Raw genomic sequence first — 20,161 nt, 5'->3', positions numbered from 1 at the left:
TTTGTACTCCCAGAACAGCACTATATACACATGTTGTTATTGGTTTTATTGTGTCCTGTCATACTCCTTTATTTCCTTGACTGTCTCCCTCACTAGATGGTGAGCTCTTAAAGGGCCAGAGCTTTTCATCTCTATATCCCAGGATCCTTGGGACCTCACACAAGGTGCTCAATAAACATTTGCATGCTAAGTGGACAAAAGAACTATAACTGTATACTGTTGCCTAGGGGGATAGGAGAATTCTTTCCCTGTTCACAGTGGAAAGATCCTAAAACACAACATCGTACAGCCCTTTAGATACTTACACCAGCGAACCTGTTCACAATCCGGCCTGTGGGTGTTGTGTCAAAAAAACTCATGGGTGCTCGAAGGATATTGGTTAGCAGTTGCTTGTGAAGGATGTTTGACGCGTGAGTGGAAGCATGGGCACTGCAAAGATTTCCTAGGAGCACAAACACACCTAAAAATGGAACCAGTTTAGTCAGTACTATGCACAGGGATCCCTGAAGACCTGTGCCAAGGACACGATGGCAATTTCTCCCCTGAGTCTAGACAAAGTACACAGACCAGGCAGATTCTGTAAGAGATGGCTGGTATAGCCATCAGACGTACCTTGTACCAATCCCAGAGCTCCATAGACGCCAACTCTCAGGTCCCTCTGTGAGGCTGGATAGTTAGTGCCATTATAGGTTTTAGAGTCATTGGTCCAAGCACTGAGCCAGAGGTTGGATCCAATATAAGCCACAGCATTGATCACATAGGCAATGATGATGAAGAATATCAAACACAATCCCATGGCTCGCAGGTATTTCAGGTAGACGGACAGGTTCACCTGAAAAGCACCTACCCTCAGTATTAGAAATCCTAACGGCTTTTGGTGAATAGTTACCTAGAATACCAATCACAAGGGGGAGTGGAGTCCCCTGGAAAAGTGGATAGCAGGTAGAAAAATTTGGTAATCTGTGGTCACAATTTCTGCATTAGGCCAGGATACTAATGGATGCTGAAATACAATGTGGGGTAAATAATATCACATTATTAATGATCTTCTAGATACAATTAAGAGAGAAAGATATCAAAATAGAGTGGGAGAACAACAACACAGACACAACAGAGTGGGATGGAGGGTATACTGCAGACCTTGGAGCTTGTTTTTAGTAATTTGGATTTAAATTAAGACCTTAAACTTAAGACCTTGTTTTTAAGTTTTATTAATTTGAATTGTGTGCTCTCAGATCGACTTAGTGTTTTCTGGCTCCAAGAATTGCATCTTAAAGCAGTTTTGTTGTTCCCTCCACATATCAGAATGGAATTACTTATGCAATGTGGTATGAGGATGTTCACAGGAAACCTGTCATTCTTGGAAATAGGATTTGATAGAAAGCCCAAAGCCTCTACTAACATTTCAATGATGAAGCTGAAGATTTGCAAAGCACATAAGACATATCCCGCCTGTAGATATGTATTCAAGTCACCAAACTTTAAAATGTTCAGATCCCAAGCCTTAGATCACCTCAAATTGTACTTTTTATTGTGGCCTTCACCTTTCCAGTTTGTATGAATTCCTTCTTAATTAGTTTTTGTCCTTTCACTAGTTCTTCCTCCTCCTTCAGGGTATTCACATTCCGAGTTTTCAAAGAGTTTTTTAGGGATTTCCGGTGCCTGCTACTGGACCTAGAACTGAGAAAGAGAGAGGACGAAAGCATTCTTGAGGACGCACAGATGCATCCGGGGGGTCTTGTTGCAAACAGATGTCACAGTCGCTCTGCTAACATCAAAGTGCATTTCAGAACACATGGCCATAGGGAAACACCCCATCCCGCCCCTGCTCTCCATACAAAGAAACAAAGGAAGAGCTGGGAGTGTTCCCGGTGTCCACTCCCTCAGGACAAGCCCACAGAGAAAAAGAGAATGATCAGATGGAAATATGGAAGTGATGACAAGGGCTGCCAGCTGAATAGATGACCAACCTGTGACTAAGTGTTCGATGAAGGCTGTTCTCTCTTCTCATGGTCAAGGAGGCCACCTCCTCAGGGATTTCCTCCACACTGGGCATCAGCCCACAGTCATCTTCTTCACTGTCCTCATTGACTAGGAGACACATCAAAGGTTAGGGAGGTGGCGACATAGAGCTGTCTGAATTCTATGAACAAGGAAGAGTTCTTTCTGATCTAGCTGGCCCTTTAGCAAGAGACCACAAATGTATACACAGGCTGGAATATTTTGCTTCAGAACTATTACTTATTAGTATCTCTAATAGCTGAGAAATACAAGGATAAAGGAGAGATGAGTTAATGTTCTAGTGGAAGAGAAAATGGTAAAAAGGAGAAAAATATTCCCAGAAGCTTCTCAGTTCTTTTGCAGCAAAGAAAGAACTTTTAAGGTTATAGTAGATAAGCAGAGGAGTCCTAATTCCCAGAATTTACTAGAAAGGGGAGTATAAATTAAAAATGCTCTTCTTGGGGCACCTGGGTGGCTCAGTCGGTTAAGCGGCCGACTTCAGCTCAGGTCATGATCTCGCGGTCCGTGAGTTTGAGCCCCGCATTGGGCTCTGTGCTGACAGCTCAGAGCCTGGAGCCTGTTTCAGATTCTGTGTCTCCCTCTCTCTGACCCTCCCCTGTTCATGCTCTGTCTCTCTCTGTCTCAAAAATAAATAAACGTTAAAAAAAAAAATGCTCTTCTTGAAATTCAAATAACTTTACAAACTTTTGTGAATTTAAAACACTTTAAAAACATATGCTGCAAATAAAGAATACATTTTTAAAATTGAAAATAAAATAAATAAAATGTAAAACAGCCTGGACATCAGTGGCAGTGGTAAAGACCTCTGGAAATTGATAACTCCATAAAGCAGTGAGAATACTGGCAAAATATTGTTAAACTTTTTTCCTAACTCTGCAATTAACCAAAGGCTTGCAACAATCCAAGGAACATTTATTTAAGAAAAATGGCTAAATCCCAGTAAGAACAATAAGCTTTGTCATAGTTTAATTTACCCCCAATCCTCTCTCCTCAGATCTGCTGTAGCCTAGAATACTAATAGCCTCACAAACATGGTAACCACAAATAGCAGCAGCCTCCTGGCTGCTGGAGGGAACAGAAAGTGTTCAAAATTCTCCCAAAGCCTCATCCTGTAACTGAACTCAAGTCTGTCTGCCCAACATGCAGCAAAGACAATCACTGAGCCATTGAGTATAAAGCAAGGAAAGGGTTTGAGAGGATACCAAAAAGACAGGAGGGCAAGCTTCACATTTGCCTCCACAAAGTAGAGTCAAGAAAATTTAAGGGCAAATGAAAAAGGCCTGGGTAAAGAGTTGTAGTTGTGCTTACTAAGTCCCACTAACCCTTTGGTTACCGATTTCAACCCCTAGAGAACCATCATTATTTGACCTGTCTGGCAGTTCCCTAGAAAACCCCATGCACAGGGCTTGTCTTTGTTGGACCTGACTTGGAGTCAGCAATCGGCAACAATTGTGTAACATCACAGCTGCCTGAGATGGTGATAACAGTTGGGGCAAATAAGTAGCTAAACAAAAACTTAAAAGGAAAAGCTGGGGAATAAGATATCCTTAGGGAGCTTTGATATCTTTAATATACCCCTAGCAATCTAGAATCCCATACACATGGGCAGGGCTGCACACATGCTCCAGAGAGACTGGAGAAGGCCCTACTCTCACCTCTGGCTACTCTGGGCAAGCAAGAAACAAAAGGTGAAGCAGAATTGTAAATTGTCTACTGGAGTGTTAAGGACACGCCCTCTCCCCCCCCCTCCCCCCACACACAAAGCCTCTCAGAAAAGGCTGAGTGACTTATTGGTTCCAGGCCCTTAAAGAAATCTCTAATCATTAGCTGACCACCCAAGCAGAGACTTCATTGGCCACACATGACAAAGAATGCAGATTTAGTAAGAATTACTTAAGGAAATTCAACAGGAGGAACAACAAACCCTGGCAGAGGAAAATCTTATTTCCAGAGTTGTATTATTTAAAGTGACCAGTTTTCAACAAAAAATTGTGAGACACGCAAAGGAAGAAAGCATGAGACCATACACAGGAAAAAAAGCAGTCAACAGAAACTGTACCTAGGGAAGCACAGGCATTGGGCTTACCAGAGAAAAACTTTAAGTCAACTATTATAAATATGTTCTAAGAACAAAAGAAAACCATGTCTAAAGATCTAAAGTATGAAAATGAGTTCTTATCAAATAGAGATCAAAAAAGATCAAATTAAGAAAAAAATAGAAATTCTAGAAAAGTACAGTAACTAAAATGAAAAATCCATTAGAAAGACTCAACAGCAGATTTACTAAAGAGATTAAGTGTGTGACTTAATCCAATCAACCATTTTAGCACAAAAGCTGCCAACTTGGACTGTAGGGGACAGAGGCAGGACTAAATGAAGGAATATGGTCAGACTTCTAGGATTCTACAGGCAGAAAACGTACCAATAGAACTATCCAGCCGTGAACATGTGTTATCCTTCAAGAAAAGGGAAAAATGACCCTGGGGTTGACTACCCCTCAGTTCCAGAGGGTGGAACCACCAGCCCAGGTTGAGCCTAAAGAACAGATAGCATCAGACCAAAGAAGACTATCATCAAACCTTAAAATCTGGTGGAATTGACCCTGCTAGATTTGGGATTTACTTGGGATTCATGACCATCTTTCCTTTTTGGAATGGGAATGTCTATCCTAATGCTGGTCTTACCGTTGAAGCAGATAACCTGTCTGGTTTTATAGCTTGTCAGATGGAGAGGAGTTTTGCCCCAAGACTCTGGGTCTCACCCACAACTGATTTGAGTGAGGAGAGGATAAAATTTGGGACTTCAAATTGACATTTGGAGGAGATTTTGGACTTAGAGGAGATACTGGAATGATTAACACATTGGGGATGCTGGGATGGTGTGAATGTATTTTGGACACAAAAAAGATGTGAATTTGGGGATGCCAGAGAACAGACATGATAGAGTGACTTGTGTCCCCCACCAAATCCATACGTTGAAATCCTAACCTCCACTACCTCAGAATGTGACTTTATTTGGTAATAGGATCACTGTAGATGTAATTAGTTAAGATGAGGTCAGACTGGAGTGGGATAAGCCCCTAATGCATTAGGTCTGATGTTTTTATAAAAAGGGGAAACTTAGAATTGATGCACACAAGGGAGAATAGCATGTGAGGATGAAGGCAGAGATTGATGTGATGGGTCTTCAAACCAAAAATGCCAAAGATTGTCAACAAACCCCCAGAAGCTAGGAGAGAGTCCTGGAACATGTTCTTCCCCTGTCGCCTTCGGAAGGAACCAATCCTATGGATTGATTTTGGACTTCTAGCGTCCAGAACCATGAGACAATAAATGTCTGTTGTTTGAGCCAGTTTGTAGTGTTTTGTTATGGCAGCTAATTAAGAAAAGAGTATACAATTTTTAAAAAGGGGGGGATGCACCTGGGTGGCTTAGTTGGTTAAGCAACTGACTTCGGCTCAGGTCATGATCTCACTGTTCATGGGTTTGAGCCCCATGTCAGACTCTGTGCTGACAGCTCAGAACCTGGAGCCTGCTTCGGATTCTGTGTCTCCCCCTCTCTCTGCCCCTCCCCTGCTCACACTCTGTCTCTCTCAAAAATAAATAAAATACTTAAAAAAGAAAGAAAGAAAATAATAAACCAAGCCAATATTGACACAGGTCACCCTTGCCCTCCTGCCTTTCCCTTCATTCTACCATGTCATGGTCTACCCCTTGCCAACAACAACAGCATGCCAGGCATTGCTCAGAAATAATTACTCAATGTTTACCTTGATTGACAAAGGCTTGATGAGCTGTTTTACAAACTGACCTTTACATAGAGGATAGGATTCTTCAAAGGGGCCATCTGGAAACTCAGATCATGGCAGAATCCATGAAACTCAGATTGCGGCAAAAAAAAAAGTCTGGACTTAGCACAAGAAAACTACCCAGGCACCTCATGTTGATGTAGTTGAGCAATAAATTAAGGGAAAAAAGCATCTGACACTGCCCTTTGGCTTGGGGCCTTCACTGCCCAGGCAGGTGATTTTTGCTTTCTCCAGGCCAGTGCCTGGAGCACGTAAAGGCTAATGAAAAGTTCCGACTTCTTCCTTTCTGCTGGTTCCCAGTGCCCCTGCCCCAGTCTCCTGGGATAGCTCCCAACCCTGTCACCCATATCATCCTGTTCTTTGCTCCTATTCTATCCCTCCAACACTTGACAGTTTATCACTCCTACCCTATCCTGCCCTGAGCAGTTTTCAACAAAAAATTGTGAGACATGCAAAGGAAGAAAGCATGGGACCATACACAGGAAAAAAAGCAGTCAACAGAAACTGTACCTAGGGAAGCACAGGCATTGGGCTTACCAGAGAAAGACTTTAAATCAACTATTATAAATATGTTCAAAGAACAAAAGAAAACCATGTCTAAAGACTTAATACTTACAGACTTTATGGTTCAGGCTTTTCTTTCCATCTCTCGTGCTCCCTGGGGTGGGTTTGAACCATCATGTTTCCTGACCTCAAGGCCTGAATGAGTTCTCACTTGCAGGCTCTGTAACTACCTCCTTTTCTGACTGACTTGTGGAATGCACCCTTCAGATCTTGCTTTCTAAGGCTTGACCTACTGCTGGTGACTGCTACCCAAAGCAGATATCCAGAACTACGTGCAGGACTACTACTGGCAGATTCTTGGGAGGGTCCCCAGGGATCAGGGCTCCATTGCTGACTAGAGCTAATCGATGACCCCAATGGTGGTGGTATTAGGGGCTATTCCTGTGGTGTACTGTGAGACTATGCAACTGCCACGATTCTTCCTGGTTCAAAACACCCAGTGGTTTTTGGTATATTAGTCAAGATGCCCTTTGTTAGGCCTTATCAAGAATGTTTCAGTACACTATTAGTACCAGTCTATGAAGCTGTCCAGGAAGTGGTTTTAGCAGATTTAGGGTAGGTGGGGTGGGATGTGTGATTTGAGTCAACAGAAGTACAGCATCCTTAAAAGGGGGTGCCTGATGCTACTAGTCTTTCTTCCACAGGGACTAATCACCCCAAATCTTCAGTCATACCCTTCTAAAGAGTGTTCTTCGATTGCATGGTGGAGACGAGCTGAGCAGGATGAGCCCCTAGTTTGGCTCAGGCACAGAATTTCTGTGTGTTTCCTTACAGAGACATAAAATACAGAAAGAATAGATTTTGGATCTCTGGATAATTCACTTCCAAATTGAACTCACTGGATACTGCATAGTTCAGGCAGTCAGTATCAGTTTATCACTTCTACCCTTCCCATACCCAAGCTTTATCCTGTTCCAGTCCTCCTTACATACCTGTGGCCTCTCCTTCAAGACCCATCTGTTTTGTGGATGTCTTCAGAATCTTAGCAAACAATCCTTTCTTGGCCAGCAGAGCGCTGTAGGATCCCTTCTCCAGGATGGTGCCATTCCCCAGAACCACAATCTCATCCACTTGGGGAAGAAAGTGAATGCTATGTGTAATCAAGAGTCGAGTCTGAAAAAAACAACAGTAAGTGGTGCCACCACCTTCCTTCTGTGAGCCCCTCTGTCCACCACCATCCTTGGCTTGCTCTTAAAAAGGAAAGGAAGTAACTTCTTCCTGCCAACTATGAGTAGCTAACTTACAACTACCCAGAATGTCTGCCTTCTTTGGCTTGCTCTGGGGGTGAGAGGGAAGGAAAAAACAGTCATTTAAATTCATTTTAGGGCTCTGTTTCAAAACATAGCCCTGAACACTTGACCTCTTTTACTTTTTTCTTTCCTTCCCAGTGCCTCATCCTAACACCAGACCCTATGTGTAAGGGGAGACTCTGGTCCTCGTGGATATAGTGTTATTTGCCTGTAGTGACAGCAAGGTTTGCCCTACACACATTCTTCCAGCTTCCTGAGAGCTTAGGAATGTCACTTGAGATCCAAGCCTATCAATATAACAGATGCATCCTAAACTAAGGAAATAACTAGCTAATTTCCCCTTCCACTAACCAGCTAACCAACTGAACTTGAGAGCAAGGACAGACCTTTTCATCTGTGCATGCCCAGTCTTTGCAACAAACCAGGCACAGGGTGGTATATAGTTCATGAATGAATGGAGCCAAAGGCCATTCGGACAGGAGACAGAACCAGAAATAGAAGGGAGAGTGAGTTCCTGTTGACTTACTGATCCAAGAGAAGCAAAGGGCCTCAGTGGGACGGCAGCCCACCTACCCTGACTAGCAGCAATCAAGAAGTCTTGAAGGGAACAGGCCACACACAGATGGGAGTTTTACTGCCCAATACTGAGGGAGATGTTACTGTCAGCCCTCATTGTACACTTGCTGTTGGTGAGGGACACATTCAAACCCACAAAGGGCTCTGCCAGCCCCTCCCCCATTCAGCCCACTGTGTCAGGGCAAATGGGCTAACTTGCCCATGGTAAGGAAAGTCTAGCCTTCACCTACCACTAGCTCTCGTGACTTGCTCTGGCCACTTTATCTGTACTCTCTCATGGGGGCATTGTGAAAGTCGAATGAGGCGTCACAATCAAAGTGCTTAGCACAGGCCTGGGGCATCATGAATACACAAAAAAATGTTAGTTCTATTTTATCCCCACATTCCCACATCCTGCAAGGGTTCCAGGAAAGTGCCTTTTCAGAGCAGAGCTCTAAAACCTGTGGGATGACCTATGTCCCACCAGCAAGGTGAGTTATTGGGTCCTCTGGGATGTTTTCTGACTCCAACCAATTCTCCGACACCAGCTAGGTGTTCAGCAATTCAATTCTGACACTGACTACCTAGAATTAGCACAAACCCCACAGCTGACGGGCTTGGTCCTATGAGACTGACCGACTTCAGAGGCAATTTGCATGACTTGGACCACCCTTACTTCCAACCAACTAGCCATAAAGCCCCTTTCTCATGATCAGTAATTTATTAGAATGGCTCATCGATCTCCAGAACACACTTTACTTGTTTGTTGGTTTCTCATAAAGAATACAACTCAAGAACAGTCAACAGAAGAAATGCAGAGGGCAGGCTGTGGGGGTGTGGGACTCACCTGTGGAGCTTCCATGCCCACAGCCTCCCTCTCAGCACCTTAATGTGTTCACCAACCCAGAAGCCCTCTGGATCCCACTGCTCACAAATTTTTATAATCCAATCTTCAGCCCTTGCTTCCCTCCCCAGAGGCCTGAAAGTTCCAACCCACCCATCACTTGGGCTTTCTCACTCTCTTTTTTAAAGTTTGTTTGTTTGTTTGTTTGTTTGTTTGTTTGTTTATGGGAGAGAGAGAGAGAGCAGTCACCAGCGAGCATGGTGGGGAGGAGCAGAAAGAGAGAGGAGCATAGAGGATCTGAAGTAGGCTCTGCACTGACAGCAGAGAGACTGATGCAGGGCTCAAACTCATGGGCTATGAGATTATAACCTGAGCCAAAGTTAGACGCTTAACTGATTGAGCCACCCAGGTGTCCCACTTGGGCTTTCTCTTGAACAGCCCAGTCCTGAGGCTATCTAAGGGCTGCACCCTAAGTCTCTTTCTAGGCTTATGAACAAAAAACACTCCTAGTATTACTCAGGAAATTGCAAGTGTTTGGAGCTCTGTGTCAGGAACTGGGGGCAAAGACCAACCATAATCTTGTTATACCACAGATCTCAGAGTGCTTTCCATCACAACCAATCATCCTAGGAGGATCAATGTCACTGGAGCCACAGAATAAGGTTCAAATTAGCCAGTTCTAGCATAAGCTATGACCTCAAGATGGGAGCTGTCATGGGTCATCTCCTGAAAGACCAGTCTGACACTGTATCTCCTCAGCAGCCTTGGTGGTATGTTGGGGGGTAGGGGAGGTAAATACATGCTTCAGGACAGCAGCAGTCCTAGGAGATGTGTCCCCCAATCCCTACCCCAATGTCTTCATTGCTTTAAGTAATTTCTCACCTTGCCTTTCAATAGGCCATTGGGACCCAAGACCTTATTGAAAATATGTTTTCCCACATGAGCATCCACGGCTGACAGGGGGTCATCCAGAACATAGATGTCTGAATTTTGATAGGTAGCTCTGGCCAGGCTAATCCGCTGCTTCTGACCCCCACTGAGATTTATACCCTGAAGAAGAAAATAATTTCTATTAAGCACTACTCCATAGTTCCACCTTCACAGAGACTATTATGGAGAGGAAAGGAAGAGATTTACTTCAATAAGGTATCAAGGGATTTAAAACCTTCTAAGTTCCTCTATACAAATCAATAACTTTGATTCAAATAAATTACTTCAGGCCCAATGATGAAACGTATGCCAAAATTACCATTTTCTATGAGAGGATTTACTTATTATTTTTGTTTCCTGCCCCATGGGAATGTGGAGCTGCACCAGGGCAGATTGTCCCTATTTTATTCATGGTTGTAACTCCAGCGCTTAAAATGCTGTGTGGTACATAGTAATTACTTAATAAGTGTATTTGAAATAGTGAACAAAATCATTCTAGAGCTGTATCTTCATTAATCTTCTAGTAGCTGAAGATTCTTGTCCCTCAAAGACTGATCTATTCATTGTTAGTAATAGGAAAGAAGGTTGAAAACATCCTAAATATGTAGGCATGGCGAATTTCTAAATCAATTACACTCTAACCATATAATGGATACAATACGGTCGTTAACAATGTATTTTTTAAAAAGGCATTTAATAACCTGAGAAAGTCACACTAAATTTCTAAGTATTTGAAGCAGAGTAGTAGAAACTGTCTCCAGGCCTCACTAGCATCCAGAAGTCGAGTCAGGACACCTAAGCTCTGGTCCTGCGTCTGCTCCTCTACCTGCGAGGTCATCCTTGGGCCAGGCTCTGGTTAGTTACCCTCTCTGGTCCTAGCCTCATCAGCTTTCTTTAAAAAAATTTTTTTTGGTGGGGCGCCTGGGTGGCTCAGTCAGTTAAGTGTCCGACTTCGGCTCAGGTCATGATCTCACGATTTGTGGGTTCAAGCCCCTCATTGGGCTCTGTGCTGTCAATTCAGAGCCTGGTGCTTGCTTCGGATTCTGTGTCTCCCTCTCTCTGCCCCTTCTCCACTCATGCTGTGTGTCTCTCTCTCAAAAAATGAATAAATGTTAAAAAAATTTAAAAAAAATTAAATTAATTTTTTAATGTTTTTATTTATTTTTGAGAGAGAGATACAAAGCGTGAGTGGGGGAGGGGCAGAGAGAGAGAGAGAGGAGACACAGAATCCCGAACGGGCATCAGGATCTGAGCCGTCAGCACAGAGCCTGACGCAGGGCTTGATCTCATGAACCAGGAGATCATGACCTGAGCTGAAGTTGGATGCTTATACAACTGAGCCGGCCAGGTGTCCCTCGTGTTTTCTGGTATTTGTTCCAAGCTGACTACCAAAATTGGTCAGCTCTTTTACTCCCATGTACTTCTTCACCGTCCTTGCTCCCTGCCACCGCCCCCCGCCCCCCCTACTATTTCTTCACCCTTCAAGGTGCCTTGGTGTCCCAAGTACCTTCTCTCCAATCTCGGCCAGGTCTCCTCCGGGCAGCACTTCCAAGTCTGGGAGGAGGGCACAGGCCTCCAGAACCTGCTGGTATTTCTTTTCATCCAACTCAGATCCAAAAAGGATGTTGTCCTTTAAGGTGCCATTCTGGATCCAGGATTGCTGTGGGACATAGGCTATAGTGCCCTAGATGGGAAGGACCAGACCACGGGACAGTTATACCTCCAGAAATGCAGGGCTGAAGGAGGGAGTGGCAGCATGGGGAAGGAAAAACAGAACTTAGATTTTAAAAAATGAATGTCAGGCTGACTGAGCATCTGATATGTATAAATGTGCTTGTATTTATTGTACCAGCCAGGGAGAAACATTCAATATCCTGTTCACCATTTAAATACTTCTCCCTACTCTCTATTTCACTATCACTTTCTAGCCATGATCCTGAAAATTAGAGGAAGAAACACATGCTGCTTCTAGAGCAGGAAACTCACTGGGATTGACTCAAACCCTAAGACCACCAGAGGGCTAACACAGGGGTGATGGTATAGAGATTTTAGGAAGAACCAAGAGATTTGAACGAGGGTGCCAGGCTGATGCATGAAGCAGATCATGTCCCGAGAGGAAGGCTGACAAAGCCCTGTGTTTAAGAATGAACTCAGTGTTGAGTTGGCAAGAAAAAGCTTTCTCATACACCTGAAACTAACATAACATCGTGTGCCAACTATACTCAAAATTTTTTTGAAAAAATTATATTAAAAAAATAAATAGTAATTTATGATAACAAAAAAGGAAGTATGATAAGTTAAAGCTTTTATTATTTAAAAAGTTAAACAGAAGTCAAAACTTGATTTGAGGCTAGAACCAATTTAAATATTAATGTTAAATCATCACCACAAATTTCCAATGTGAACTTCTTTGAGTGTTAGTCATTTGAAATGAAAATGCCATTTTTACAAAATAATTTAGAAGACACTCAGTTTTGTGTCAGTTTAAAGGAGAACTGTGTGTGTGTGTGTGTGTGTGTGTGTGTGTATGCACACACACTTTTATAAAAGAGAATTATGTTTAGAGGTAATTTTAAAATAATCTTCTTTTAGCCTGTGTATCCCAGTTTCCATGGTATCTATGGGGGCAAAGTGACACGCCAATTCAAAATTGACTTCTAGGGGCACCTGGGTGGCTCAATCGGTTAACTGTCCAACTTCGGCTCAGGTCACAATCTTGCAGTTGGTGAGTTTGAGCCCTGTGTTGGCTCTGTGCTGACAGCTCAGAGCCTGGAGCCTGCTTTGGATTCTGTGTCTTCCTTTCTCTCTGCCCCTCCCCCACTAGTGCTCTGTTTCTCTCTCAAAAATAAACATTTAAAAAAAATTTTTTTTAATTCAAAATTGACTTCTAAAGGACTAAATAAAGAAATGTTCCAAGTAAACAAAAAGAAGAAGTTAGGAAACAGTTAAATCAGTAGCATCTGCTCGGTTATATCTCATATTATTTAATGTAAATTGGCTCATGAGGGATTGGTAAATCAGGGAATAAGGTCAGTATAATGTGAAAGAAGCAGTTTTTAATTTTCTGAGCATCTCAGTGTCAAGCAGTCAGGGGCAAGCTTTCCCATAATTAAAAAGAAATGGTTAGCAATATATGAAGATCTTAAGGAAAAAACCTAAAAAATCTACAGACACGTGGGGTTTTTTTGGTGTAAGCAGTGGCTGGTTAAGTGATTCCAAGTACTTATAAGTTCCTCTAAATTGAACTCTCTGGGGAAGCTGAGAGTGCTCGTGGAGATGCTATGAAAATATTTTTTCTGGGTTAAAAAATATATAATTGACAATGATGTCTACACCCCGTATCAAATTTTTGAGCAAGTGACGTCAAAGACCAAACTCTCAGAGGAGGAAGAGGAAATCGGGAGTCTAAAGCTACATGTGATGCTCAGTGTAATTGCCAGTGGAGATTTTACAGTGCTGCTGTTTTAATTGTTATTGGTTTTGTTGGTACACTAGTTACAAAGTTATGTCAGTTTTTTTTAATTATTATTTTTAAGAGAGAGAGAGAGAGAGAGAGAGAGAGAGAGAGAGCGCACACAAGCACATACACGTGGGAAGGGGCAGAGAGAGGGGGAGAGAGAACCCTAAGCAGGCTCCACACTGTCACAGAGAACCCAACTCAGGCTTCGAGCCCACAAACTGAAATCATGACCTGAGCTGAAATCAAGCATTGGACACTTAACCAACTGAGCCACCCAGTTGCCGCAGGTATATAAGTTTTTAATGATGCTTTTAGAAACCTAGATGTAGCAGAATTGCCTATACTTTGAAGGAAGAGATCTCTGTTAAACAGTTTTCAAACTTTAGTATGCATAGCACCTCATTAAACATGCAGATTTTTAGAATCTATCCCCAGAGTCTGATTATATGTGTGGGGTGGGGCAAAGAATCTACACTTTACAAGTCTATCTAACGTCTCCAAGACCGCATCTACAGCAAGACAACAACAGTGGTCATCAGATTCTAGTCCTCAGTGCATTCTCCAAAACGAGAAAGCAGTGCTCAGTGGCCCACATCTCAAGGTCAGAACTCTTTTCCTTAGCATCCCCTCTCACCTTGATGGTGATGTGCCCGTGGACATTTTCCATTTCTCCCAGCATGGCTGACATCAAGGAAGACTTCCCAGAGCCCACAGTGCCCACCACAGCCACCAATTGGCCTGGCATAATGTCCAGGTTCACACTGAAAAGAAAGAAGTGTATTTAGTTTTTAAGTGTCTATTTTAAGAGAAAGTGAGTGAGCAAGCATGGGGAAGGGGCAGAAAGAGAGTAAGAGAGAATCCCAAGCAGGCTCTGCACTGTCAGGACCAAGCCTGGTGCAGGGCTCAGTCCCATGAATTGTGTGACCATGACCTATGCTGAAATCAAGAGTCAGATGCTTTACTGACTGATTCACCCAGGCGCCTCAAGAGAAGTGTATTTAAAAGAGGTGAGGGGTGTTTTTCAAGAGTAGTTCAGGCCGCTTCTCAGACCATTCATAAGAAGTCTCGTATTAGATTTTCCCTCAAGATTGGAAAATTTGTCTTGGATATAGAAGACTCTGAAGTGCTTCTTTAATACGTTTTTTATAAGCTCAAAAGGGCTAGAGAATGAGCCCTAACTTATCCAACTGTCTATAAGCTGTTTGTGCCAAATGTAGGTTTCAACTGGAAAAATTCTCTTAGCACCAACATGGTACCATTGAACAAGAACTTAATGGGAGCTTAGAGACCTGAGTTCAAGTCTCATCTTTGCCACTGCTGAACTATATGATCTTGGAAAGTCACTTCCTCTGGACTCTCATTTATGAACTAATAGGGTTGGAATAGATCAGGGTTTCCCAAACTTGGCTATTTAATGAGAATAGCCATTCAACGGAACACTTGCTGGAAGCACAGAACACCTTCCCCTCTCCTGGAGATTTGGCTGTGTCTAACTACAGAGGGACACACACTGGGCAGGGCTCCTCGAAACTCTGTGCCCACCCTGTTTTTGAGTCCCTAGTACATTAAGAACATCAGGAATTTGTTCACAGTCTTTCTGAAACTGCCCTTTGCTAGTGTAAGTCTAAAAGAAGTTCAGTACAAAATGGGAGCTGTGTCCAGCCTTTTCTCTGCAAAGGGAGGCTTTCAGGTTGGGAAGGTCCAGAGGAGGGGCTTCTGGCCTGATAGCATCCTGGGGCAAGCTCTAGAATCTAAATGAAAGGCTGTAGGAATAGAAGTGTGGGAAGACCCAGGTGTTAACAGGGAGAAGATAAGGTGTGCTGGGTTGGGAACAAAGATGTGGCCTGCTCAGGCTTCCTGGTATATTATGTGTGCTACGTTCAGTGGAGTTGGGTATATACTGTCTATCTGACCCTGTATAGACCATGTGTTCTCCTATCCAGACATACCTACGGTAAAGTTCAATTTATAAATTAGGCCCAGTAAGAGGTTAACAACAATAACTAGTAAAATAGAACAATTATAACAATAAACTGTAATGAAAGATATGTGAATGGGGTCTTAACTCTCATTGACTGTCCTGCACTCACCCTTCTGATGATGCAAGATGATACAATGCCTACGTGGAGAGATGAAGGGAGGTGAATGATGGGAGCACTGTGACCTACATTAGGCTACTATTGACGTGACCATTCATCAGGAGGAGGATCATCTGCTTCCACACAGAGGTTGACTGCAGGTAACCGAAACCAAGGAAAGCAAAACTGCAGAAGAGGAACTACTAGACAAGCAGCAGTGTGGCAAGAAAGGGTTGGCTTAGGGCAGAGGAGGTGGGAGGTAGGAATGGGTTAGTTAGATGTAAAACTCCAGATCTCAAGTTTAATCTTTGTAGAGGCAGCTCCCGTTGTCCACTTTGGGGAAAGAAGCCATATTCTTGATTACTGTTCTTAAATGAACAAACGAACTTAAATTGGTTTCAGGCTTTGGTGTGTATCCTTTATCATACCCAGAGACCTAGGCCACTTGCTGCACTACCTCCATCCACAATCTGGAGAACAAAGGTCTTCCTGGGTTCTTAGCTGGAGCCCACAGTCCCACAGTAAGACAGCCTGGTGGCAGGTGCACTTCTGGGGAAAGAGGCTCAGGAGTTTTGCTGTCCGCTGGTCTCCCCAGGGTTTCAGCCTGCACTGAAATCTAACGGAATGTGTGCACATTGTCCATATTTCACGTGCCCTAGTGGTTGGAATTTTCCAGTAACAGGACTGGCAAGGAGAAGCCTAAAGAACAGCAGGTTGGACAGGAGGCAACTCACTCTCGAATTGTAGCTTCCAGATCCCGGTCCCAAGTAAAGGAGGCCTCTGAAAACTGCACAGCTTTGTCTGTTGAGAAAAAGGCCCTCTCTTTTAGTCAGATGTAGGTCCTCATGTGTCTGTCTGCCCCTTCTCAGCCCTCCTGCGTCCCTCCTTCAGCAGATCCCAAGATCACCTATCAGGTGCTGGCTCCTACATTAACAGGAGGCAGAGGAAAGTTCCCCTGGTGAGACCAAAAGTGGCCTGCAAACAAAAGCGGTTCTGGTTGAATTCCCAAGCCTGTTAGCCAGATTCCTGACCTGCAGACACCTCTGCAATGTCTGCCTCTGGGCACATTCTCATGCCCTCTGTTGCCTCATGCCCTGGTAAAAATTCTACCTCTATATACAAACCTGGTCACTCCCTGGATTCCAGGTCCACAGGTCCCGCTGGCTGTGTCTGCCCCCCAATCCTTAGATCTTCAGACCTTGCAAATGTTCTTTCACTCCAGCCTACTTTCCCCAAGTTCCCATGCTTGGCTCCATCTTGACTTCTCTTTTCTAGATCTTTTGCAGGATTCCCTGCTTATCCTCAGACTATGGTTTAGCCATCTGGCTAAGCAACCTATTCTAAATGAAAACGTCACTTAAGTAAAAATAGTAAGCTTGTTATGCAAATGTAGGTTCAAAGTAAATCCCTTAGCTCTCCCTTTCAATCAGTTTGCTGCCCCTAAGCCCTCCTATGTCAAAGTTCTGGTGCCAGCACTGTGAATAAGTTGGGGAAGCAACTTCCAAATTCATTACCAAAATTGTACTCATGTCGAATGGCGGATGTGTCCAAGTCATCCCCTCCCAAGTACTTTTCTAGCCGTTCTGTGGAAACGCTGGCCTAGAGGGGGACACAAAGGATCTCAAGAATAAAAAATCCAATGACAAGCACGAGCAGGGAGAGGATTTTGACTTTGTCATCAGCCCTAGATGTGGAAGCAGAGAGTCAACCTGCCAGGCCTCTTGCCGATGGTTTACCATTTGCTACATCTGGAACCTCTGGACACCCCCATAGACTCAGCCACATTTCGGCCCTGGAAGACATCCCTCTCTGCACAGAGGGAAATTAAGATGCTGTTTCAGCCCCTTAGAAAACTTGTGGTGCTGGGGTCAACTCAATTGCCATCTCTTCAATCTTTGGACCCAGTTCCAGAAACTGTCTTCTGCCTTCTTCTAAGACAAAATCCTAATTTCTATCTGCTTTTGGTAACTGGGCCCCTGGTGTGCTCTTCTTTAATGGAGTCTATGCCTTGGTCCTGCCCAGTGTCCTAACTGAGCCACTACTGGGACCCTTTATACAGGAATTGGCCATGGCACCACAGTGACCTTAGAAAACTCCACACAGGCCAAGTTTAAACTGCAGCTGACCTAAGCATTGGCAGAACACCCTGTGGTCTCCTGAAACATGAGAACTGGGGAGAGATCCTAGGAGCTTTTACAAGGACCTTTCTCACTTGCCTGTTTTCAGGAAGCCTATCAGAGAGATCGTTTCTCATTACCACCTGGGTTCTGATGAAAGAGTGGACTTTCTGTCTTGCCTTTCCTTTGAGTGCAGTTGCAGGCTACAAAACCACTCAGCTGTTGCATGGATCCACCCCTCAGAAACAGAGTGCCTCACTGCCCGTGTTACATTATCATCTGGCCCCTTTTGTTTCACAGTCACCCCGCGAGATAGGGAAGGCAGGGAGCAGATACCTTTGCTGATCTTGCTCTTGCAATTTATGTACTAAGCTATTGGAGTCTAGAAAGAGCATACTGTTTCTTTATCAGCCAAATCTGTCAGTCTTTCTTAACCCCCTCCAGGGTAGTGAGGTCTGAAACCCATCCTTCCCATGGCCTGAGCGGTCTAAAGCATGCCACCCTTAGTGTAAGTGCACATCACCATACTCTATCTTTCTGATTACCTCACTAGCCTACCACCTGCCCTGTGAATATCCTGAGGTCTGGTACCTGGTCCATCTCAGTGACTGTGCTCACTTTTCAGGAACCAGACACTCCCTCTGGCCCATCCGAATCCTCTTGAACTCCAAACTCACTTTCTGACAGCTTGAAGCTTGAGAGCTGTATTCAGTTCCACCACCACATGGCTTCATGCAGAGAGGGTCTTCTCTTTCCATGTATGCTGCATTTCCCTAATGCTATATAAATACCCTAAGAGCCTTGGTAAAATGTGGGGGAAATTGGGCTGGGAAAAGGGCTTAGAAATGGTCCAGGTATCAGCTAATCATCATAATCTCACTAAATGCTTTCACAGGCACTGTCTCCCTGTGAGGTAGAGAAGATTGGTATGATTATCCTCATTTTAGAGTCAGATAAACTAGGGCTCAGAGAGCTTGTGATTTTATTAAGATCAAACTTGGTCTCCAGAGACCAAACAAATCTAATTGAAAGTTCACCAGCAGAAGCGAGAAGTAAGATATGATAGGGCAGTCATTTTGGGATGTAAGCCTTTTAACCAGAGATAATCAGTTAGCAGTGAGGGCTTCTACCCACCTGTAACATGGAGATGATTACCATGGGAAACATACCCAGGGGGAAACGCAGGATATTGAAGAGGGCGATGGAGGTGAAGGCCTTTTCTGCATCCAAAACATTATTGCTATTCACCAGAATGTAAACTGAAAATGTGATCACAGACACCTGGAAAAGCAAGGTCATGAGCAATTCATTTCTAAAAAGGGTTCAAACACTTATGCTAAGTTTCAGGAACACAGTATATCAGAGTTGAAGGAGCCTTAGGGATCATTATTTCAACCTTCTTGTGTTACACAGGAAATATTTTGCCCGAGGTCACAGTCAATTAATTGTATTACTGGGACCAGAGTTCGGGTCTCCGGGCTCCTATATTGGTGTTCCTCCCCTCTCTAGACCCACACAGCCTCCTCAAGAAGACAAGAAGCTCTCCTATGCAAACCATTCCTGATTACCACATTCATGCTGACTATCCTGGAAACTTACTCTGGGCTGCCGGATGACCAAATTGTACACAAGGGTGAAATTAGAGTTGGGGGCACCAGGTAGGAATAGCAACTTTGGGAAGTTGAGGAGGGGGATAGATTTTCCAGGATTTCGGGGTTAGGCCTAGAGGCACTGGGCAGTCTGCTGAGAACAGACCTTCCTCTTCAGGAAGCTGACCCAGTCCATTGACTCCTGTCACTCACCAGGACTGGACTTAAGTGTAAGAGAAATGTCATTATAGTCTGCATCTGACTGAAGGTCAGCAGGTTCTTGAGCTCTTTCTTCCGAAGTTCACAGACTTGCTTTTTGAATGAAGGTTCCCAGGCAAAATACTTCAGGATCTAATAGGGTAGAAAACAGCACAGCTCACACTGTTGCCCCCAAAGGACACCAGACAGATCTCATCTACCCAGGTTTTAGGATAGGTTCTCCAAAATAGGGGAGTGGGGGGGGGGTGTAGAAATCCAGATTATAAAGTATGATTATAGAAAGGTAGGTTGCATTTGTCAGAAACCTACTATGTACAGAACATTTTAATTTTTTTAATCTTTATTTCTGAGACAGAGAACATGAGTGGGGGAGGGGCAGAAAGGAGAGACACAGAATCCAAAGCAGGCTCCAGGCTCTGTCAGCACAGAGATTTTGTCAACCACAAGATCATGACCTGAGCCAACATCGGACGCTCAACCAACTGAGCCACCCAGGCGTCCCTGTACAGAACGTTTTAAACACATGATCTTACTTAATCCTTATAACAACCTTAGTGTGATCAATGATCCCAGTTTGCCTGGAACTAAGAGGTTGCCCAGGACATGGGGCTTTCAATGCTAAGCCCAGAAAGTTCTGGGAAAACCAAGGAGAGTCCCCTACTTTTGCAGAATTATTGTGTCAGTTTTAGTGAAGAGGAAAGAGGCAGAAGATACCAGGTAGCTTG

General features: G+C 43.8%; 1 protein-coding gene across 6 annotated transcripts in view; it reads right to left on the bottom strand.

The window, feature by feature from the left end:
* ABCC2 (ATP binding cassette subfamily C member 2) overlaps positions 1-20,161 on the bottom strand; it is a 65,146-nt gene that overhangs the window by 13,897 nt on the left and 31,088 nt on the right. For all 6 annotated transcript variants that reach the window (XM_058697442.1, XM_058697440.1, XM_058697441.1 and 3 more), the window contains 12 exons: positions 19,431-19,568; positions 18,763-18,909; positions 17,026-17,110; positions 16,246-16,312; positions 14,068-14,194; positions 11,481-11,657; positions 9,926-10,093; positions 7,327-7,507; positions 1,971-2,091; positions 1,545-1,680; positions 613-832; positions 306-460 (listed from right to left, as the gene is read on the bottom strand). In XM_058697442.1, coding sequence (XP_058553425.1) covers positions 306-460; positions 613-832; positions 1,545-1,680; positions 1,971-2,091; positions 7,327-7,507; positions 9,926-10,093; positions 11,481-11,657; positions 14,068-14,194; positions 16,246-16,312; positions 17,026-17,110; positions 18,763-18,909; positions 19,431-19,568 — 1,722 coding nt within the window. The remainder of the gene's footprint in view (positions 1-305; positions 461-612; positions 833-1,544; positions 1,681-1,970; positions 2,092-7,326; positions 7,508-9,925; positions 10,094-11,480; positions 11,658-14,067; positions 14,195-16,245; positions 16,313-17,025; positions 17,111-18,762; positions 18,910-19,430; positions 19,569-20,161) is intronic.

This window comes from Neofelis nebulosa, chromosome 13 (genome assembly GCF_028018385.1).
Source record: "Neofelis nebulosa isolate mNeoNeb1 chromosome 13, mNeoNeb1.pri, whole genome shotgun sequence".
NCBI lineage: Eukaryota > Metazoa > Chordata > Mammalia > Carnivora > Felidae > Neofelis > Neofelis nebulosa.
This window is presented reverse-complemented; position numbering and strand designations above follow the sequence as displayed.